General features: G+C 38.8%; 1 protein-coding gene across 11 annotated transcripts in view; it reads right to left on the minus strand.

Moving 5' to 3' along the window:
- Positions 1–451: 451 nt before the first annotated feature.
- Positions 452–19,828, minus strand: part of ubr5 (ubiquitin protein ligase E3 component n-recognin 5) — a 57,203-nt gene continuing 37,826 nt past the window's right edge. For 4 of the 11 annotated variants that reach the window (XM_088410372.1, XM_088410363.1, XM_088410364.1 and 1 more), the window contains 27 exons: positions 19,260–19,389; positions 18,977–19,137; positions 18,392–18,631; positions 18,136–18,259; positions 16,591–16,702; positions 14,857–14,988; positions 11,275–11,532; positions 10,874–11,142; positions 9,091–9,302; positions 8,776–9,006; positions 8,346–8,419; positions 8,098–8,270; positions 7,319–7,498; positions 6,787–7,004; positions 6,499–6,619; positions 6,002–6,374; positions 5,792–5,879; positions 5,545–5,689; positions 4,585–4,715; positions 4,379–4,439; positions 4,017–4,198; positions 3,846–3,930; positions 3,602–3,757; positions 2,290–2,403; positions 1,993–2,137; positions 1,823–1,908; positions 452–1,209 (listed from right to left, as the gene is read on the minus strand). In XM_088410372.1, the coding sequence (XP_088266498.1) occupies positions 997–1,209; positions 1,823–1,908; positions 1,993–2,137; positions 2,290–2,403; positions 3,602–3,757; positions 3,846–3,930; positions 4,017–4,198; positions 4,379–4,439; positions 4,585–4,715; positions 5,545–5,689; positions 5,792–5,879; positions 6,002–6,374; positions 6,499–6,619; positions 6,787–7,004; positions 7,319–7,498; positions 8,098–8,270; positions 8,346–8,419; positions 8,776–9,006; positions 9,091–9,302; positions 10,874–11,142; positions 11,275–11,532; positions 14,857–14,988; positions 16,591–16,702; positions 18,136–18,259; positions 18,392–18,631; positions 18,977–19,137; positions 19,260–19,389 (4,414 nt within the window). In that variant the 3' untranslated portion in view covers positions 452–996. The remainder of the gene's footprint in view (positions 1,210–1,822; positions 1,909–1,992; positions 2,138–2,289; positions 2,404–3,601; positions 3,758–3,845; positions 3,931–4,016; positions 4,199–4,378; positions 4,440–4,584; positions 4,716–5,544; positions 5,690–5,791; positions 5,880–6,001; positions 6,375–6,498; positions 6,620–6,786; positions 7,005–7,318; positions 7,499–8,097; positions 8,271–8,345; positions 8,420–8,775; positions 9,007–9,090; positions 9,303–10,873; positions 11,143–11,274; positions 11,533–14,856; positions 14,989–16,590; positions 16,703–18,135; positions 18,260–18,391; positions 18,632–18,976; positions 19,138–19,259; positions 19,390–19,828) is intronic. The other 7 variants (XM_088410373.1, XM_088410370.1, XM_088410369.1 and 4 more) reach the window with 4 other exon arrangements.

Consider the following 19,828-nt stretch of genomic DNA (forward strand, 5'->3'; position numbering starts at 1 on the left):
GGGAATACTGCACAAAAGTTAAACAAAGTAATGAAATCTTATATTTGAATGTGTTTGTATATTTAAAATTTTAGATTGTATCTTAACTGTGCTGTATTTCTCATTCTGATTTTCAAAATGATTTAGATATCTGCAAGTAACTTGGAGCACTTGATATAAATGTTATACTAGTAAAATCAGGTTGTTTTTTTTACCTATTATTTTCAGGAAGTTCAATTCAAGGACAATACTTGAACACTGATGGGTGGCACTGACTGGCTTAAGAAGTCAACTTGGCTGAAGATACAGTATGATCGACTATAACTTATTTGGTCTAACATTTTCTTGGTGGAAAAATACACTTGAGCTACATGAAAAAACTCAAAATTAACTTAAGTAAAAATCTGGAATGTGCTTCGTTTTACTGTTGGATATGTGTATTATAATGGATGTTCCAAATAAAAACAAAAAGTGAATTTCTTGGTGCAAAAAGAAAGAAATGACAATTTTTTTGCATCCAAGTTTATTTTCAAATACCCTACTCCCCCTGTACAAGAAAAAAAAATCCAGAAAGGCAGCAGTGAACTATCAGTGATAGTACTTTTCTTGGGAAGGTAAATTATAATCACAGTGTCTTTTAAATACCTCTACTGCCGTCATCTTTGGCTGGGTTTTGGCAGACAGCTTTCTGTCGGACCAAATTCCTGGGAAGCAAACATTTAAGCTAATAAGCGTAGAGCTGTGGGCTTTACATATTACAGTGCCAATGTAGGAATGTTCTGGACTGTATACATCTTCATAAATTTCAATAGGGAAAAAACACAAAAAAAGGAAAATAAAAATAACAATTTGTGTTCACAACACAACGTCTGGGGAGATAGCGACAGTATGTCAAATTTTAATAAAATTGTATAGACAAAAAAAATAAATCTACAAAATGGAACTAAGTAAATATTACACAACAGTAAACATGTTTAACTTTTTTTTTTTTTTTTAATAAACTCCTCTGGTCAACCTCTACACAAAACCAAAGTTCTTGGTCTTAATGGCTAAGAGGAGCTTCTGTTTGAGTATTTGTTTTGAAGAATAGAGTGGCACATAGAGGCGCGAGATGCATGTATTGGCTGTGGGGAGGTGCTGGTCGTCTGGAGGCCGGATGGTAATGGAGGGCATTGGCTGAAAGCCCTCTTCGCTGGCTGGCAAGGATGGGCTGGAAGTCCAGAAGTACACCTGACAAGAAAATTCATTAGTCTAACAAGTCTAATACGTCTTTTGGACAATCCTCTCTCAGTTAAGGCCATCAGAGATTGGAACAGACTTCTGAATGAAGCGAAAACCATTGTACAAAACATTCTGTGTCATGACAAAAAGATTGCTCCTGAGGAATCAATGTTGCCAACGTGAGCTCGTGCTGTCTTATTTCCTGCCCATGCCATCCATCCATCCTGTTGCTAATTGCTAACATTGGCACTTTTTAAAAAAAAATCTGGAACATATTTTTAGATTAGGTATTTAAAATAAAACTTTCTTAGACTTTTTACATTAGGACTATGGTTTTCGACTGTATATATGACATTAAGCCCTGCACTTATGAGAAATGTATTTTAGACTGTGTCTGTATATGTTTTAAAAGGTGTGAATGTGATAGTTCTGTGTGTTATTGTTGTTCTGTGTTGTGTCTTCTGGTTTTATGTATGGACTACAGATGGGAACTAGCGACTTGCTAAATCTGGTGCAGCCATATTTTCCATTGTGTAAATCCCGTTCATTCGGAATTAATTATTCTAACAGTTTTTTGCTATTAGGCCGGGTTATGCATGGAGCTTTACAAATGAGATCTTACCAGATCTTGCCTCTCAGTCATGCTCATCTTCTCGACAATTGACCAGAACCAGCGCTTAAACTGCAGCAGTTTGTCTGCATTCTCCCCTGTTGAGCAAACATGCCTTTGTTTAGTATTACCAGTGCACACATGCACATATGGTAGAATTCTGCTGTAAGATCCAGACATACCAGACTCGTCATTGAAGGAGGTGAAGCTAATGAGCATCTGCACATTGACCTCTCCGCAACCATTGACAAGCAAACGGAAGTCCTCAGCAGTCAGATCTTCAAGGGCGTTCTTAGGAAGTACATCCAGTAAACCCTTCCTCATTGCCTTGGATGGACATAAAGTTTGTGAATGTGTGTCAAAGGAGAGTCATTTCAAGCAAGACATTTTAAACTAGTTTATTGTATTTCACACAACGACAATAAAACTCGAAAGTTTGGTAGAACACTTGATAACTGTCGCCAAAGACAAAAACTCACATGGAGCGGTTGTTCAGCCACGACCAGCATTCTGTGCTCTGCGTACTTCCGCACATACTCGTACACATTGAGGGGAGTTACTGGCATGTTCACACCGCCAGAGAGAAGCTCCACCTAGAACAGGGGAAGGCAACTTTTAACACTCAGAGCTACTCTGACCCGGTTTCCATGGAAAAGACAACACTGGGAGCCGCAAACACTTTTTGAAACCTGAAACGAAGATGTTAGCATATAATACGGTAATTACAATAATGGGATAAGCAGGGCAGAAGTGTACGGAGTAAGGAGAGTTGCTTGTAGCAGCTCTTGTTAATCAAGGTTGTTACTGCATTATTTTCAATAAAAGAAGCAAGCAGGCTGAACACACGTCTGAGTTCATCCTTGTTCACACATGAGATTGATTCTGTTAAAAACTCTTCAAGTGCTTCAACTTGTTATGTTCACTTAACTGTATATCTAATTTTTAAATGTGTGCTTTTAATCTGGAAGCCTGCACTGTATTTCAATTTGCTGATACCCGACCTACACAATAAGACAGAAAGTCGGCTTTAATAGCAATGATGATAACAATGTTTAACAAGTGCTTAATAATTTCATTTGTGTTTTAAAAGGAAGTATGTGAAATTTTTCACACGCGCCCATGGGAGCTTTAGGTGCATCATGGGAAACGCAGCAATAAACTCCTCCTCCTGCTGTCCACAGCTATAACAGACATGGCGACCTCCGGAGGTGTGCCACCCCCATGTAATACAATTGAACTAGATCTACAATTATAATTAGAACATACTGTTGGTCGTTAAGAACACATTCACTTGCAAGTCCGCTGAAAGTTCTAATAATTTAATGATTCATTTTTCATGAAAAAGTGCCTAAATCTTACACAATGTCACTTTAATACGAGTTTTTTGAAAGCTATAACTAGTTCTATTAACTTACAAAGGCTGTGTAACGGTGTGATCTACTTTGAGTACGGACAGACCAGTTACTCATGTGGTCCTTGGGGACCACCTGGCACCTTTGGGCACAACATTGGGGACCCTTGGCTGATAGCCTTTTTGCAATTGGTTTGCCTTGGGTTAAGCAAGGGCGTGCCCCGTTCCGAATATTATGCATTGTCCCTTTGAGGTGCAGCTTGCTGATGCAATATGCGTCCATTTACATGTGATCCCAGTAGTCAACTAATTGCATCTACTTTTAGTGATTAATCGACTTGCAAAATAATCATTTGTGACAGCCCTACTTGGCACCCAGAGGGACAACAGGTGGTAGAGAAAGCTGTTCTTCAGTCAAGGAATACCAATGAGGTCATTACCTGTCCGGCCCCTTCCTCTTTGCAAAGGTCAATAGCAAAGGTCAAATCCATTGCAGAAAATACAGCTTCCGCTTCACCGGCTAGTGAATGGCGGATAAGCTGCCTCAGACTTTCATACATGACCGGGTCAAAGAATGCAAAATCATGCCAGTTCACCTGCAGTAAATGACAGCAGCTATTGTTAGGAAAACTGCGTTGATGTTTTCTTGATATTATATTTGAAAAGGTGATGGGTTTTGCCTACCTTTCTTCCAAGTAAGACCTTGATTACGTGCCTATTCAATGTTATTGGACAGAGTTCATTCTGGAGAAGACACAAGCCTAATATCCTATAGTGAAAATGACATTCATGTTAAAGAGCCTCCAAGAATTTTAGTCAAGTAATGACTAACCGTGAGTGAGTGCTGTTCAATACCTGCCGATGTTACGGAAGCAGTTGAGTCTGGCCTCTGTATTTTTTCCCGGCCGAGGCGAGTAGAAGCCTCGCTTGCCAGGCTGGTAAAAAAGAGGAGCGTTGTCATCCCCATCATCTGTGTCATCTAGCTCCATGTCCACCACGCTACGCGTTGAACCATGCCGCTTTCGATTCTCCTGTTGCTATTCAATAAACAGAGAAACAATTTAAGGACAAAGCACTGGCTGTGGTGCGGTGGAAAAATTGGGCGATTTTACATCCCAAACACAATGAACACTTCAAATTCAGAATATCCTATAATATCTGTTTGTTATATGATTAATATTAAGTCATAAACCAGAGAAGAAAATAAGACATTTTACTTGTGCTTTTTCTGGAGCTTCCAAAAGACCCAAGTCCAGTATACTGTCAGCACCATTTTCCCTGGGTAAGACAAAATTCATAGTTAGCCCCATTGGATAGTGCTTTGTTTTAAGAATCAGCCAGTTCCACCAGACTTAAAAAAGAGCATTTGATCGCAGAGATCTTCATGAGAGTAAAGTATATGACATGTATGTATGTATCTAACCTTCCATGTGCAATGAGCAGCTCCATAGCCTCTTCTACTCTGGCTCGGAGAGAATCTTCACTTGCCAGCAGCAGCAGCAGTTGTGCAGGGGACAATTCCAGCAACATACCTGTGATTTTACTGGCAAATGCCTGCAGACAATCAACAAGTCATACAATGCCCTACTAGAAAGAGTTGCAGTATAAAAGCACATAAAAAAAAAAACCTAGATTCAAGATTCAAGAGATTTATCCCATCCGTTCTAATTAACATGTCACCAAAGGCTAAATGGAAGAGTGGTTCAACCAAGGGAAACATTTAAAACTTTTTTGGGGTACATCAGTTGTGGAGCGCAAAATAATGTCACATATAAGTGCTTAACATTGTTTCTATTGCCTCTCTCACATGCTGCAATGGATGTGATTGATGAAAGTCCGATACATGCAAAGTTACACATTGTAAACTAAAACTACCGTAAAACCCACCGTGCTGTGAGGCTAAGGAATGACATTGGGCACACAAAGTCCAAATGTCTGTTCTTATCCCCAAGGTGGGCACTATTGGTCTGTCCCATATGACGTGACCATCGATTTGTTTTCATTGATTTGTTTGACAATACAGATACACAAATGAAATGCAGAAAATGATCACGGTAATTTATCTATGTAACAAAAAGCATCCATTTTACATTTTAAATATGGTAATAAGTTATCTTAGAAATTCAAGACAATGGCAAAAACAATACAGTTTAATATTTGTTTTGAAGTGTAAATTGCAGATGTAGGGGAGCGTATTAAAAATTGTCCAGAAGGTGCCACGTTGGCCCCCTGACAGCAGTGGTAACTGCAATGGCCATATGCAGTGAATATATTTAACATAGGGGGACTACATTGACAGGAATATTTTATGGTGTGAATGAAAAAAGGATTATGTAATTCAAATAAAACCAATAGTTAAAGGACAAGGGGGTTCGTTACATACCGGTTGCATAGCATGAACACGTGGGTAAAGTCTTTCCCCCAAAGCTTGTCTGTGGGCAGGCAGTGGATCAGGCTCATCGTTGGGGTTTCCCTCTGACGACGGTCGGAATGGCCTGGTGTCTATAGACAGTTGTCTCCGGGAGTCTCTGGAACATGCAAAAAAAAAACAAAAATACATGGAATGTGTCTTTAATGGTAAGAGTTGTGGCCTGCCAACTCAAAAAGGGGCATGTGTAACTGGAGTTCACCTGTCTCGGTCTCTCCGAGAGCCCGCGCGTATACCTCCACTTCTTCTCTCCCTTTCCCGATCTCTGTTTCTCAAGCGCTGCATTAGGTCTAAACAAACAAGTGAAAAAAAGCTGACTTTAAAGTTTATTTTAAATCTAAAGTTAGCTGCTTAGTATGCAAGAATGAACTAAAGTTCCAAAATACAGTATAGTTTCTTTGTAATTTCATACTTGAATTGTAATCGTGATGACACGTACTGCTGGCCTGCATGCCCTTGCTGACACTTTGGGCGCAGTCCAAATTGGGCAGCTTGTCATTGGAGAGGAGTGCCAGCGCAATGGCTGTGTAGAAGCTGCGGGCTACACCACTGCCCTCACCCGGCTCATCTTTGAAGGTGACCTTTACTCTGTGTACAGCCATTGGTGTGGTTGTGCACCTTCTGCCAAAGTGAGTGTTCAGCTGGCGCATGGTCTGTTGTATAAGCTGGTCTCTATCCCGATCAACTTCCAAGGCCAGGTCCCGTGATTGCAGATTCCTTAGCTTCTCCATTTCTCGACGGAACTTTGACTCCTTTACTTCAAAGCCACCAAGCTCAGTGAGAATCTTAAAATAAACATTAAAAAGTTAAAAAAATCAAAGTTTTGAATTAAAAATGTACAGTTTTCAAAACAAATTTATATTAGGCATCACAAATGTTTTTTTTTTTTTAAACGAATGTAGTAAGTACCGATCCAGGTTCAGCCCCAACATCTTCCATGAAGACACGACCAAAGAGTTCCAGTGACAGACGCCAGCGTCCAAGGAGCATGTCATGTGAAATCATCATCCCCATGAAGCTACAATGAGGCCTGCCCACAAAACAAGCAGCAGGTGTCAGTGCTTTGTGTTACCACATTCCTACACCGTACCAAATTAAATAACTTGCTCATCAACAATGCTATGGGTCAAGGTACATGATTTGATGTTATTTTGCATCTGCTGTATTAAATCAGCATGAAAACATTGGAAAAACTACCTGAATGATGGAAGAGGCGGCCCATCACTTTCAGTGAGGCCGATCTCAGCAAGCAGGCTGCTCTTCAGCTGAGCAGCAAGGTCGTGGGGGGAAGGACCAGCTTTCGACTCCTCCAGCTCTTGGTCTGGCAGTGACTGGTTCTCAGAAGCCCGCTGGGCAGTCTCCATACTCATCACATTCTTCAGGTTGGCTGAATAAGACATCTTAGTGGGCAGGATCTGTAAGTCAGTGGAATTTAATGTAGTCTTGTGTTATGAAATAGTGTGATGGTGAAAGAATGGTAACATGGAAAATAGATAAATAAATAAATGAATAAATACAGAAAAGCTTGTGTTCCAATATCAATTTGAATGGCTGAGCAACATAACATACAATAAAGCCATTACACAATTCTTGCTATTAGCTGAAATATTTTCTTGAGCAGTGAAAATAAGGAATCCAAATAGCCTTTAAAGAGTTCTATACAGTTTGAAAAAGTAAAGTAAGAAATAAGAATTACATGTTATTTAGATATTAGAACACAGCTGCCCACCTGCTTTTTATGTGAAGAGGGGTGGTATACCTGAGAGGGGGAGGGTAGAGAGGCGCCCAAGTTTACCTCCAGGCAAGTTCTGTCCACGCTTGCCTCAGCCAGGCCTTTGGTTGCCATGGAAGAGGATGAATACAAGCCTTGAGAGGGTCGCCCAAACAGATCCTCCTTCCTCGCATTAGGCTGAAAAAGGTAATATAATTAAGACTCAAATGCCTTTAAATTAAACACACCAGATATGGTAATTGGTACACTTTTTTATCCACCAGTAAACATACAATAAAATATGGTGCTAGTGATTAATATAAAATTGTGACTTATAACATAAGCTCCTTTATGCACCTACTTGGAGCAGTAAGTTTCAAATGTGATCCAGTTAATGTTAACTTTGTTTTTCAAACTGAGTCACTTTTTTCAGTTAGACTTCTTATGGTTAAAACAAATTTAGCGGCCAGCATGCACCACTTGCCGGGTCCATTTTGGTGGTCTTTCTAACCTAACATTTGGATAAAAACATCTCGTTCCGTATTATTTCTTTTTTGTCTTTATTCTTTTATGATCATTTCTTCAAAAATAAGGCCTCTACACTAAAGAGATATATGGTCAGAAAAATACAGAATTTTAATATATTTTTTAATATTACTATTTATTATTTTATATTAATATTATTTAGATGTACATTACCTATTTTAAAAGGGGAATAGTCACTGAATGGTGTGCATATGACCTTAATTTCTGACTGCTATCTAGGCCCTGCAGATTGACTAAGCAACAATTCTGACCTGCAAGAGGTGAGGCTGGTCTGCCAATGGAATGGCCTCAGCCAAGGGAACGTCAAATGGGTTAGGTGGAATACATCCCAGGAAGGTCATGGAATCCGAGCGACGGAAGAAAGGATGATTCTGACCCGTTTCAGCAGGAACTGCATCTTCATCCTTGTCTTGCAAATTTGAACCTGGAATAAATAACTCATTTTAGGTCACCAAACTAACCATGGTTTTAGAAAATGTGCGTATTAACTTGTCTTTACTTTGATTTGTGTCCTCATCATTTTCATGTTCAGAGTCCTCATTGTCCAAACCCAGTTCCAAAATCTCTCGATTCCTACGTAGACATTAATATGAACAGAAAATGTGTTAAAATGATGTAATATTTCAAAAGACAAAAAGAGGGTGATCCTATAAAACAGGACAGAGCTCAGTCAGGGAAACCTGCCCTCTTTGTTGTGTAGTTCACTACATATTGAGTGTACAGCAAATACGGGAGGAACTTAAATAGTTGACCAAATTGCCGTTTTTGTGCAGGTAAACTTAAATGAAACTGCCAACCTGGCGTTAAGTTTGAACAGGCTAAATTGCTGTCAACCATTCAAGACTTGATCCCGGTATTGACTTTGCAAAAATGTTCTTCCCGTATATTCAAAATCAAATTGAACAACATGACATGTCATCCAAGGTTACCTCTTTCTATCAATCTGTGGGGTCTCTAGGGTAGTTTGTTGGTTCATGGCCTTAATCCAGTAAATAAGAGCTTGGAAAACATATGCAACGTGTTTCAGCGAGCAGACATCCAGCACAGGAAGGACATCTGAGTGCTCGTCATTGTGGGAGCGCATGAGCGACAAGGCATAGTTCAAGAAGTCGCCGCGTGCTGACATGCCCTGGCGAGCGGTCAGTAGCGTGGCTGCTCTCCTGAAATAAAATCAGTGACACCATTCTAAACTACAATCACTCGTGCAAAAGAAAAGGATAACTACTTCTGACGTGTATTTTTACCTGCGGCCTTCTAGAGTGCGAAGGTTGGCCTCCTCCCGAGCAGTCATGCGTTCCCGCCGAGCTGAATGCTGAGAGGCATGCATTGGGTGACTGGGGTGACCCGGGTCTCCAGCAGATGACAAAGCTGAGCCGTATCTCAACTGTGCCTCAGTGGAATCCATGATGGACACCATCCAGTTCCAGGTGGGAACCAACTTTTCCTCAACATAGTTCTGATTCGAGACATGAAGAATATTTGTCATTGAATGGAGACCAAAACAAAAACATTCAAAGAGTCATTGATAATACAAAATACAATAGCAGACATCAAATATTCATCCTTTCCAAAGATAAAGGCTTGCTGGTGCCTATCCCAGCTGACATCGGGCAGTAGGAGGGGATCATTTTGAACTGGTTGCCAGCGAATTGCAGGAGTCTAACATGTTCATTCCTTCAATTGTATTCAGTAGAGAGCCAACATTTGAGTGGACAACCTCCCTGCCCTGTATGATTCTTATAATAACAGTTCTTATTAACATTGCAAGCTACAACCATAGCAAAGAAAAATATTACATCTGAGAAAAACAACCAAATTACAAACCTTATTTTCAATGAAGTAGAAACATTTGTGTAAAATGTATAGAAGAGAAAATACAATCATTTTTTTTTGTTTGCTAGCCACCAGCAAGCAAATGTGTGTATCTGTTCGAGGTGTCAATTTGTGGAACAACTATCAAATAGAACTGAAAAGATGTGAATCAATGGCTGTGCTCAAAAAGAGTTAAAACAATATATTATTAAAAAAATATGTAGGTCTAAATTTAAGAAGAGAATGTATAAAATTTGGGGTACATTTGTGATGTGTAAATTTTATATACAGTACACAATACATGTGATTTTATTTATGTATTCATGATTGTCTATGAATTATGTAGAATGTGTTATGTTCACTAAAATAAACTATCAAACAAAGGGAGACAAAAAAAAGATGCTATTGAAGTATTGATTTTGATATTGAATTGCTATTTAACGAACAGATATCCATCCATTCATCCATTTTCTATAAATATGTTGGACTAAACATGCCGGCATGTTCGGTCTGTTAAAGAGAGGATGTTGCTGTTGGCACACAATTACAAAAAAATTAAATAACAAAAAAAAAAAATAAACTTCATATACCATCTTTTTGCGTGAAGATCTGATGTTATTACCTGCAGTCATGGAAATTCAACTTTTTAGAGCCTTTATCAAGGTTACAATGTAAATTTCTCACTGTAGATAACCCCAATGTGTTACTTTCCTCTATTGATGCATTTTTATGAATCTGTCACTTATTATGCAGCTCAGCAGCAGCCCCGCCCGAGAAGGATAAGGGACTCTCATCCTCTTTCACATTGTAGGGATTGGAAATTAGGAAGGCTTTCGTACACCACCCAGTTTTTGTACAAGCACCATTAAAAATAAATAAATAAATAAATAACAAAAAGGGAAAAACGGGCATTTATAACATGTTTGCTTATTGAAAAAACATACACTAATTTGCTTGTATTTTGTGCGATGTTAAGATGACATTAATCTCAGACTCATTTTGTAATTATACTGTCCAGACACACTGCATACGATGAGGAATCTGACAACTTTGATTTACTTGATTAAAAGATTATACACTATTGTTTTAAACAAATATAATTGTTTAATACAAGAGTTGTCAAAAAGCAATTGGGTTAATGACATACCAATACTTTTGAAAGGGAGTGTAAAGACATGCTATAGTTTCTTAATTGGTGGGATTGCTGTAACTCACCTGCAAATTGACCGCATCTTGATAAGTGAGTTTCACAGAGGCAGGATACTGCGAGTAGACAAGGTGGTTGTACTTTGGAATCAAACTCATGAGATCAGAGATCTGTCTAATGACAATGCTGTAGGCCCGGGCTAGGCTACTGGCAGATGTCAGATAGCTGCTGGTGTTGCTGGCCTCCAGAGCAGCTGCTGCTGCAGCAGCGCTGGAGCTGATTGCATTTGATCGACGCAAGTTGGTTGGGTCGATATATATGAGTCCAGTGGAGCTTGCTGTTAATAATAAAAATATATCTACATTAACATACAATACCGTACATGTCTGTTACTCATAATAAAATAAAATAAAAAACATTTAATGAAGACATATTAATTCATTCAAAAAGCCAAAATGCAGCCACTGACCAGCTGATGTTGAGGAGCTGGGCGGTGTGCTCCCAGTAGCCCTTTGGCTGGGGGTATTTCTAACAGCCCACTGCATGGATCGAGGAGCCTGAGCTGCACTGTTGGCATGAGAAGCATTAGTTGTCCTCTCCAGGGGCTCGTCAAACAGAAATGTCTCTTGGTCAACATCATCGCTCTGACTACTACTGCTATCTGAGTCACTGGAGTCATTGGACTGCGAGTCATCCTCTGAAAAGAAGGCAGGGACACTGCTTGCACCTTAAACAAAACAAAAAAAAAAAGAAAAGAACATTACAGAGAGCTGTTTTTAAATTAATCCATACTGCATTTGTAATTCAGCACTTTTTATTCAAGCCACCATTTACAACGCCCACTTTGAAATGAGTGACGAAAGGGACTTTCCTTTTGTTTTATGACACAAACCTTTTGCGACTAAAATTTCAGTATGATTGCTTAAGAGATGTGTTCTTGAGGTCAGCATGAGTAAACAGTCGGATAAAACAATGTCGAAAACAAGGAAAAAAAAAATAGTACCATTACCAACACCATTTGGGATGTCAAGAAGAGCCCATTTAATTGTACAGCAAATTTGATGTAGTCACAGGAAGCCATTCTACTATCATCACCATGAATGTCCACTTCATGCTTTAAATTTCAAGTGTGATTAAATAAAAGTCTAATATAAAACCAACACCGTTGTCTCAAAACAACTTTTCAGTGTGCCTCCCAAGCACTCTCCCCACCTAACGCATACCACTTATTGGACTCTTGGATGACTCATTGTTTGGATACATTCGCCCTGGCTGGTCAGAAAATGGTCATACTGAGGAGGGAAAAATGGAACCAAGTCATGCAGACTGTCACTACATCATAGATTACAGGTCACATGTGTTGAGGGGTTACTGGAGCGGCTAGCAGTTGAGTGTGAGGCATTTGGGATCACCAAAATTATCTGCACCTCCAAATCTGAGATTGTCTACACTAGTCATAAAAGGGTGGAGTGCCCTCTTCAGCTCAATGATGAGATTCTAACCCAAGTGATGATTTTGAGTACATTGAGGTCTTGTTTGTGGTTGAGAGAAGAATGGAGGATCGGTTCAAAGGCTGCAGTTGTACAGACTCTGCATCGGCCAGTTTCGGTGAAGGAGGAACTGAGCCGAAAGACAAAAACTCTCTCTGGCCTGGGAATGCCTTGGAATTACCCTAGACGAGCTGGACCAAGTGGTGGGGGACAGAGAATTCTGGGGTTTCTTGGTTAAGCTGCTGCCCATGTGACCTGTCGTATATCGAATAACATACTCTTGTGGTTATGGTGATGCAAATGTTATGGTGATGCAAATGCAGAAAATTATGTTGCAACAATAAAAAGATTTGACGTTTCAATGTTTTATTTTTTGACATCTGAAAATTAATTTGTCTAAGATTCATCTTCACTATCTGACATTTCAACGTATGGATATAACTGCTGGATGTGCTCTTCTTCCTTCTTGTCATTTGTTCAAACTACCTCATTACTATTCCATGGGTGGTCATCTTTGGACACCATCCAATTTGAAATGAAGGTCTCCAGAGATGCTTTGCTGAAGCTTTTTTTTTTTTTTTCTTTTCTAACCAAGTGATGACTGTGGCGAGATCAGAGCGTGTAAAGTTGCCCTTCAGTGTTTCTCCCCCCACCTGCTGAGATCAATGCGTGCCCACTGCTTTCGCATTTTTGTCATGAATGGAGAAGTTAAGCAGTCTTTTTCTTTTCATAATGCCTCAAAGTCCACCGGAAAAAATTATCTATGCAACCTCGTTGTCGACAATAAATGGGGAATTACAGTAGGCACATTTTTGCGATGGTCTGTGCAAACACACTAAAACGGAAGCAGACTAAATTGAATTAGAGCAGTGCTTCTCAATTATATTTTGCCAACCTCCCCTAGGAAAGAGAAAACTTTTGTTGCCCCCCCACTAATCGTGCTGACTATAAATCACACTATTATCTACAAAAATTGTATAACGTAAACCTGAATCCTTTTTAAAATTAACAAAAGAAAAACACAATATAAATAAACTTTCAACAACTGTTAATTATTTTTACAGTGTTTATATGGGTTAGATCTTAGTCTAAAACTGAAGAAAATGCCCAAGTGCATCAAAGTGCTTGAAACTAAAAAAAAAAAAGAAAGATGACAATTCTTATTTAATTCCAATTACACTTCACCTAACAAAAACAAAGCCATTTCCCTGGGGTTATCTGCGCCCCCCCATAACCTTGCGCCCACCCAGCGGGGCTTGCCCAATTATTTGAGAAGCACTGAATTAAATGTATACAGTATATAATCATTTAAGCCTTGTACATGACATGACCTATTTCACATTCAAATTAATGTTATTCAAACATAGATATGCGGAGAAAATTGGTCTGGTTTTGAGTTATGCAGTTAAGTCGGGGGGTTGAATATGAGGGAAAAAAAATGGACTTGTACTCAGGAGAAATATGGTAGATGGATCGATGGAAATAATCTTTCTGACAAATTTGGAGAAAGGAGAAATTTTCCACAACCATGAAAACCTGGTTTGGAATAATTGCATTAGAGAGTTATTTGAGTATTGGTGAGTATCAGCATAATCAAATGACAAAAAAATTGTACAGGTGAAACGAAATATGCAACAGTGTGCATTTTTAAACTTCACTCTTGCCCTGTCATCCACATATGCACTGAAATATAGAGTTCATACTGAAAACAGGAAATGCTAAGGACACTCTACTGCCTGTAAATGAAATACAGTGGGCCCCCGTGTTAGGAGATCAATCTGTTCCGCAGTTGGGCTCGTAAGGCGAATTCACCATATGATGGGAAATCGAAACTAGCTAATGTGATTAGAACCTCAGGTAAAAACATCAAAATTGTACATACGTATTAAAAATCGGTACCAAAATAGTGTAGTAAGTGCTACGTATATATAATATACATGTATACAATCAGAAAACATCATAAATAAAAAATATAGAAAGGATTCATTTACCTTTGAGTGCCGTTTGTTATGCCCATATTCTCTAATAAGGGTTATCTCCAGCATCGTTTCCATATAAATCATCTTCTTGCTTCTCTCTAACATCACTAGCAATTTTGGGACCATGGCTAACATTTTCAACTTTGAATTAAGCAGTAAAATGCCCCTTGGGTCATTTTGTGACAATACCGTGAATATACCATAAAGAGGGGATACAAAAAAAACTCAGTATTCCACATCGCAACATGAAAATAATGTATTCCAGGGACGATGTAACACGGAGGCCCACTGTACATGGGTTATTCAGCCAAGAACCATTTTATATGCTCTATAACAAGCTCTCTAGAAAATCATACAGCGAAAAATGCTGACAAGAGAACGTGCGACTTTGTGGGAAGTGCATTATTCTGCAGTTAATGGATAAAGTATAGAGCAGTGCAGTGACCCAGATATTGCAAGGTTCCTACATAATTTCATATTTGGTGACCACTTATTTACAAAACAAACAAGGACAAGACCATGGAGCAAGTTTAGAGAAAAAAAGTTATTTACAAGGTCTTGTAAACATAAGTAAAACCCAACCTGCTTCAGAGCCAGCTGTGGCTGCAGTGACAACACTCCTACGGCCACTAGCGTTATCCTGATTGCTGTGGTTACTTTCACTGTCGCTTTCAGTTTCAGCCGCTGCGAGAAGATCAAGCTCCATGTCACTACCTAATAATAATAACCACAGACAAGAAAATATTCTAAATTATTCAAAGTTTTTTATAAAAATTGTATAACCTAAACCTGTATCATTTTTAAAAATTAACAAAAGAAAAAAGCAATATAAATCAACTTTCAGCAACTGTTATTTTTTAAAGTAGTATAGTATAGTATAGTATAGTATTACTGTGAACCCTCGTGACCACGTTTACACTATCGCGGAATCGCCACATCGCAGATTTTTTTTCCATTACATGGACTCACCACACTGCAAATTTTTTTTCCATTACACAGATTAACGACTTCAAGGATTTTTTTTTCCATTACACGGATTAACGACTTCAAGGATTTTTTTTTTCATTACATATTGAACTTTTGCAATACCTCCCAAGCGAGCTGCTCCCGCATAGGCTTGTATTGAGCCTAGACAGCAACAAAAAATGATGAAACTAGCTGAGAAGGTGATACTTCTCGAAGAGAGAAGTTACACGGCCGTGGCCCGCCATTTGGGAGTGAACGAATCCACCGTTCGCTACATTAAGGACGAGGCGAAAATTAGAAGAGGGTTGCCATCCCTTTGGCAATTCAGCAAAGCGAATTGTTATGGCTCATAATAAAATGGTCTGTATGGAAGCTGCTTTAGCAATCTGGATTGCCAACTGTCGACAGAAGAAGAAAATAGTGAAGCCCTTTCTTTTGAAGTCTCGCGCAGATGCGGTTAGATTAGTCGTGGCCCGGACAGTGAATTAAAGTCTAATCTGTACATGATAAAAAATGATTACAATGGAGGGTTTACACTTGAAATACCATTTTATTATAAGTGAAATCTAGGGAAGCGGTTTCCAACGGTCTGTTGAACATCGTCTTTGCTCCTCTGTCCCTGCCTCCTGCCTGTTGACAACAACAGCACCGGAGTGTGCTTCATGAGTTATATGGCGCGTGCCTGTGGAGTTTTAATCTACTCCCGCCCCAACTCCCACCCCACAGGCATGTTCGTGTCAGTCATGACATGCACCCACAGTAAAAGGCACACACACACATTGTCGGGGCAGAGACACACAGTAAGGAGCAGACGTTCGCCAGACCATTGGAAATGTTTAACCTAGATTTCTTTTATAATAAAATAGTATTTCAAATGTAAACTCTCCACTGTAATCATCGTTAAAGCCTAATGTACAAATTAAACTTTAATTCAACGTCCGGGCTGCTGCTAATATGACCACAGCTGCGCGAGACTTCAAAAGAAAAGGGGAACAGTTCACTACTGGACAGTGTATAAGGTTTAATAATTTAAGATTTAAGTAAATATGTGTACTGCAGTAATATTTGTCTTGAATAATATGTATAGCATGAAGACTTTTCACGTTTACCCCCCCCCCCCCCCCACACCTTTTTTTTTATTTATTTATTTTTTTAATGTGAAAGTGGGGGCGCTAATTTGCAGATTTTCAGCTATCGACGCCGGTTCCGAAACAAATTTACCGCGATAAACGAGGGTTCACTGTATACATGTGATGATAAAATCTTCACTCTTTGAATATTCTATCTGTTTAGGGCAAGATTTTAGCTTCAACTGTCAAAAAAGCAAAACAAAACAAAACTTTGTCAAACCATCTTCATCATGGTCATCATGCTGGCCTTCAGTTTCAGCATTTTCCTCTCCCTGTTCTTCTTGATCATCATGATGGTCTTCCTCACCCGCTACTCCTTCAACAACTTCAACCTAAGAGAGGCGAACAAGATAATTACACTGAGTTTCAAATTATTATGAATATACTGTATGATTTAACTTTAAATGAACATTTTAGTTATTTTTAATTCTGGGCAAATATTAAAATATTTTCAATCGTGTAATCGTAATCAACTATCTTACTTCAAAATGAGCCACATTGGTAGAATAACAATTTTATATTTTTGGTATTGGTCTCTACTCAAGAGTTGATTACCCATAATCGTATCGGTTCTGATAAAAGAAAAAGGGGGGGGGGTGGTTAAGAACATACTTGATTAATGGAGTACTGTAATTGATTCTAAAAATATTCAAAACCAATAGCCCAAATTGAGAGAACATTCATTAAAGGAATGAGAAATTGTCATCTATTAGTTTTACATGTGTCTTGTTCTGATTGATAATTTGGAAAATTTTGAGTAGCTTTAGAGTAAAAATACTGTTGTTGTTATTGTGTTCACTTTGTAGTATAAAATATTTATAGAGTTTTATCCAATTCAATTTAAATGATCAAACATCATTCATCTATCTACCCTTTTGCAAGAAATGTCTTGAACAAGATTTCAGGGAATTTGATAAATTCTATAAAATGCCAAATGTTAAACACTAAATACTATTGTTGAAACATTTTGTATTAAACATAAATATAAAGGACTAATTCTGGGTCTGAGAGTCCCACAACTCAAAAGGGCGTAATAAATGACCCAGCATCAACTCTACTTTTGAAAAGAAACAAACATATAACATATACTTAAAATTTGGGAACACAGTTTAGTGCAGGGGTATCCAAGCTTTATGAAATTAAGAGCTACTTCTTTGGTACTGAGAAATACGAAGGGCGACCAGTTAAAGACACCAATGACGTTAATGATTTTTCACAATAATTAAGGACCAGCTGTAGTAAATATGTAAATCAAGTGTAATATGTAATGTAAATGTAATATGTGTAAAATTAATTGTAAAATTCATTGAAAATCACCAATGTTCTATCTCTTGTTAGCTATTTACAGAACAAGCCTGCGGGCTACTCATGTGATCTTTGGGCGCTACCTGGTGCCCGCGGGCACCACGTTGGTGACCCCTGGTTTAGTATAACCCCGGGAAGAAAGATATTTCCAGATCAAAAATTTTAAGTAAAAATTCTGTCCCTATCCAACAGAGGGGCAAACTTTATACGTTCATGTCAGGGATTTGTCTGGGTTCGTTCAAGGTCACAAACAGTCACCAAACGTTAAGACGTTTTTTCTTGTCACCATGAACATCAGAATGTTAAGAATTTCCTTGTTAAAAGAAGAACCTCTCAAACTATTTGAGAATGTTTAGCCAATGTTCAACCTTGAGCAAACACTGACGAAAACACAAAAACAATCATAGAAGATCACAACTAATTGGTATGTGAGGACCTAAGAGTCGACTAAAATACCCACCTCTTCCACATCTGCTGAAACAATGTCATCCTGTTCCTCATCTCTGCCTCTGACAGGCTGAGATTGGCTGCTATGCCGGGGTTGGGGGTTCCTAATGATATAAGATGCAGTAGTCTGGCTGGAGCTGGAAGAATAGAAAATACCTGATTATTTTTTTGTGGATTTAGAGTATTTTATTTTAAAGTGACAGATAGGAAAAAAAAAAGAAACTCACTTTGACTCATGAAAGACAGACATCTAGAAAAACAAAACTCACTTGTTAGATTGATCAGGTGAAGGTCTTGGAGGAAGTGGTTCAACAGAAAAGAGCTCCTCACTTCCCTGGACGGCATCAATACTTGTACTAGCCAAAGTAAAAGGGGCTGTAGGTCTTGCAATGCCCATTCGCACTGGAACAATTAGTGACTCTGCCACGTTACAGAGTTCCTCTACAGCATAGGGGAGAAGCGCTTGGAAAACACGACGACATTTACCAATGGGCTGGGGAATGAAGTTGCTGTTGAGAAGAAACATTTGTGGTTGCATATATCCAAAGTACATTTCAATAATGACAACCTTAACTATACAATAAAGCATAAGTGTCAAGCCCCAAGGCCCTGCCAGATGCAGCCCAACACACCATTTTAAGTGGCCCATAAGTGTGTCATGTGTGCTTCTATGGGTTTTGGAATAAAAATGTCTGAATGTTTTGTAGTGAATAATAACATTTAGATTTTGCATGAATTTTTTTGTTACCCTGTTTACAATAACTAACCCAGTAACAATTATCACTCAAACTAAAGTTTGACACCACTGCTAAAAAGTAAGTGAAAAAATCTTCACTTCTTTGTAGAAGTCTTACTTTTTCTTCTTGGATGAGGCCATCTCCACACTGAGGATTACGAATACTCTAGATACAGAGCGTAGAAATCTCCTTGTAACATTGACGGCCTCCTCTCTTCGACCAGGAGCATACTTGTTCTGCAACTCCTTCACCAGTGTACCAAGTAAAGTGTCTATGAACTGTCATGAGGAAAAGACAACGAATAACCTCAGTGTATAAAGTTGAATGACTTGGAGGAAATAATTGATTCCAGAATATGCCAGGAGCAATGTGAATCAAGCATGGTGCTAGGTGGACTTACAGTGATGTCAGGAGCACACTTGACAATGAGGCAGTGGGTAAAACAGTCAAGTCGAATGGTGCCACTCTGCTGATTCAAATATACTTGCTCTTCAGGAAGGAGATGGGCAATTCTGCTGCTCGCACTAAGACTATGGACGACAAAAACAGCAAAGTAATTAGCAACGAAGATAAACCGCAAACATTTTGTGACAAAAAACAGTGAGCCGTGATGTTCACATGCTGATCCCAGAAGCACTTACATCAATTTCAGCTTCCTCAAATAGTATCTACAAAACAAAATAGCTGCCCCGAGATTGACCAAAACCGGTCTTTTCATCCTGTTTAATTCATATTTCATAAAGGCAATATTAACGAGAGCACTGAAGAAAATTTTGACAAATACTTGACTTGTTTGCTCACTCACTGATGAAACATACATTAATATTATTTGATATTATTTACTTTCCTAATTGTGCCTACATGGTAATACTGCTTTCAGGATGAAAAAAAAAAAAGTCATAATGCCGAGTGTGTCTCGAGGGTTTGGGGGGGGGGGGGGGGGGGGGGGGGGGGTGGGTACCAGTTTAG

The sequence above is a fragment of the Hippichthys cyanospilos genome, chromosome 3, assembly GCF_059441005.1.
Source record: "Hippichthys cyanospilos isolate Australia breed blue-spotted pipefish chromosome 3, RoL_Hcya_1.0, whole genome shotgun sequence".
NCBI lineage: Eukaryota > Metazoa > Chordata > Actinopteri > Syngnathiformes > Syngnathidae > Hippichthys > Hippichthys cyanospilos.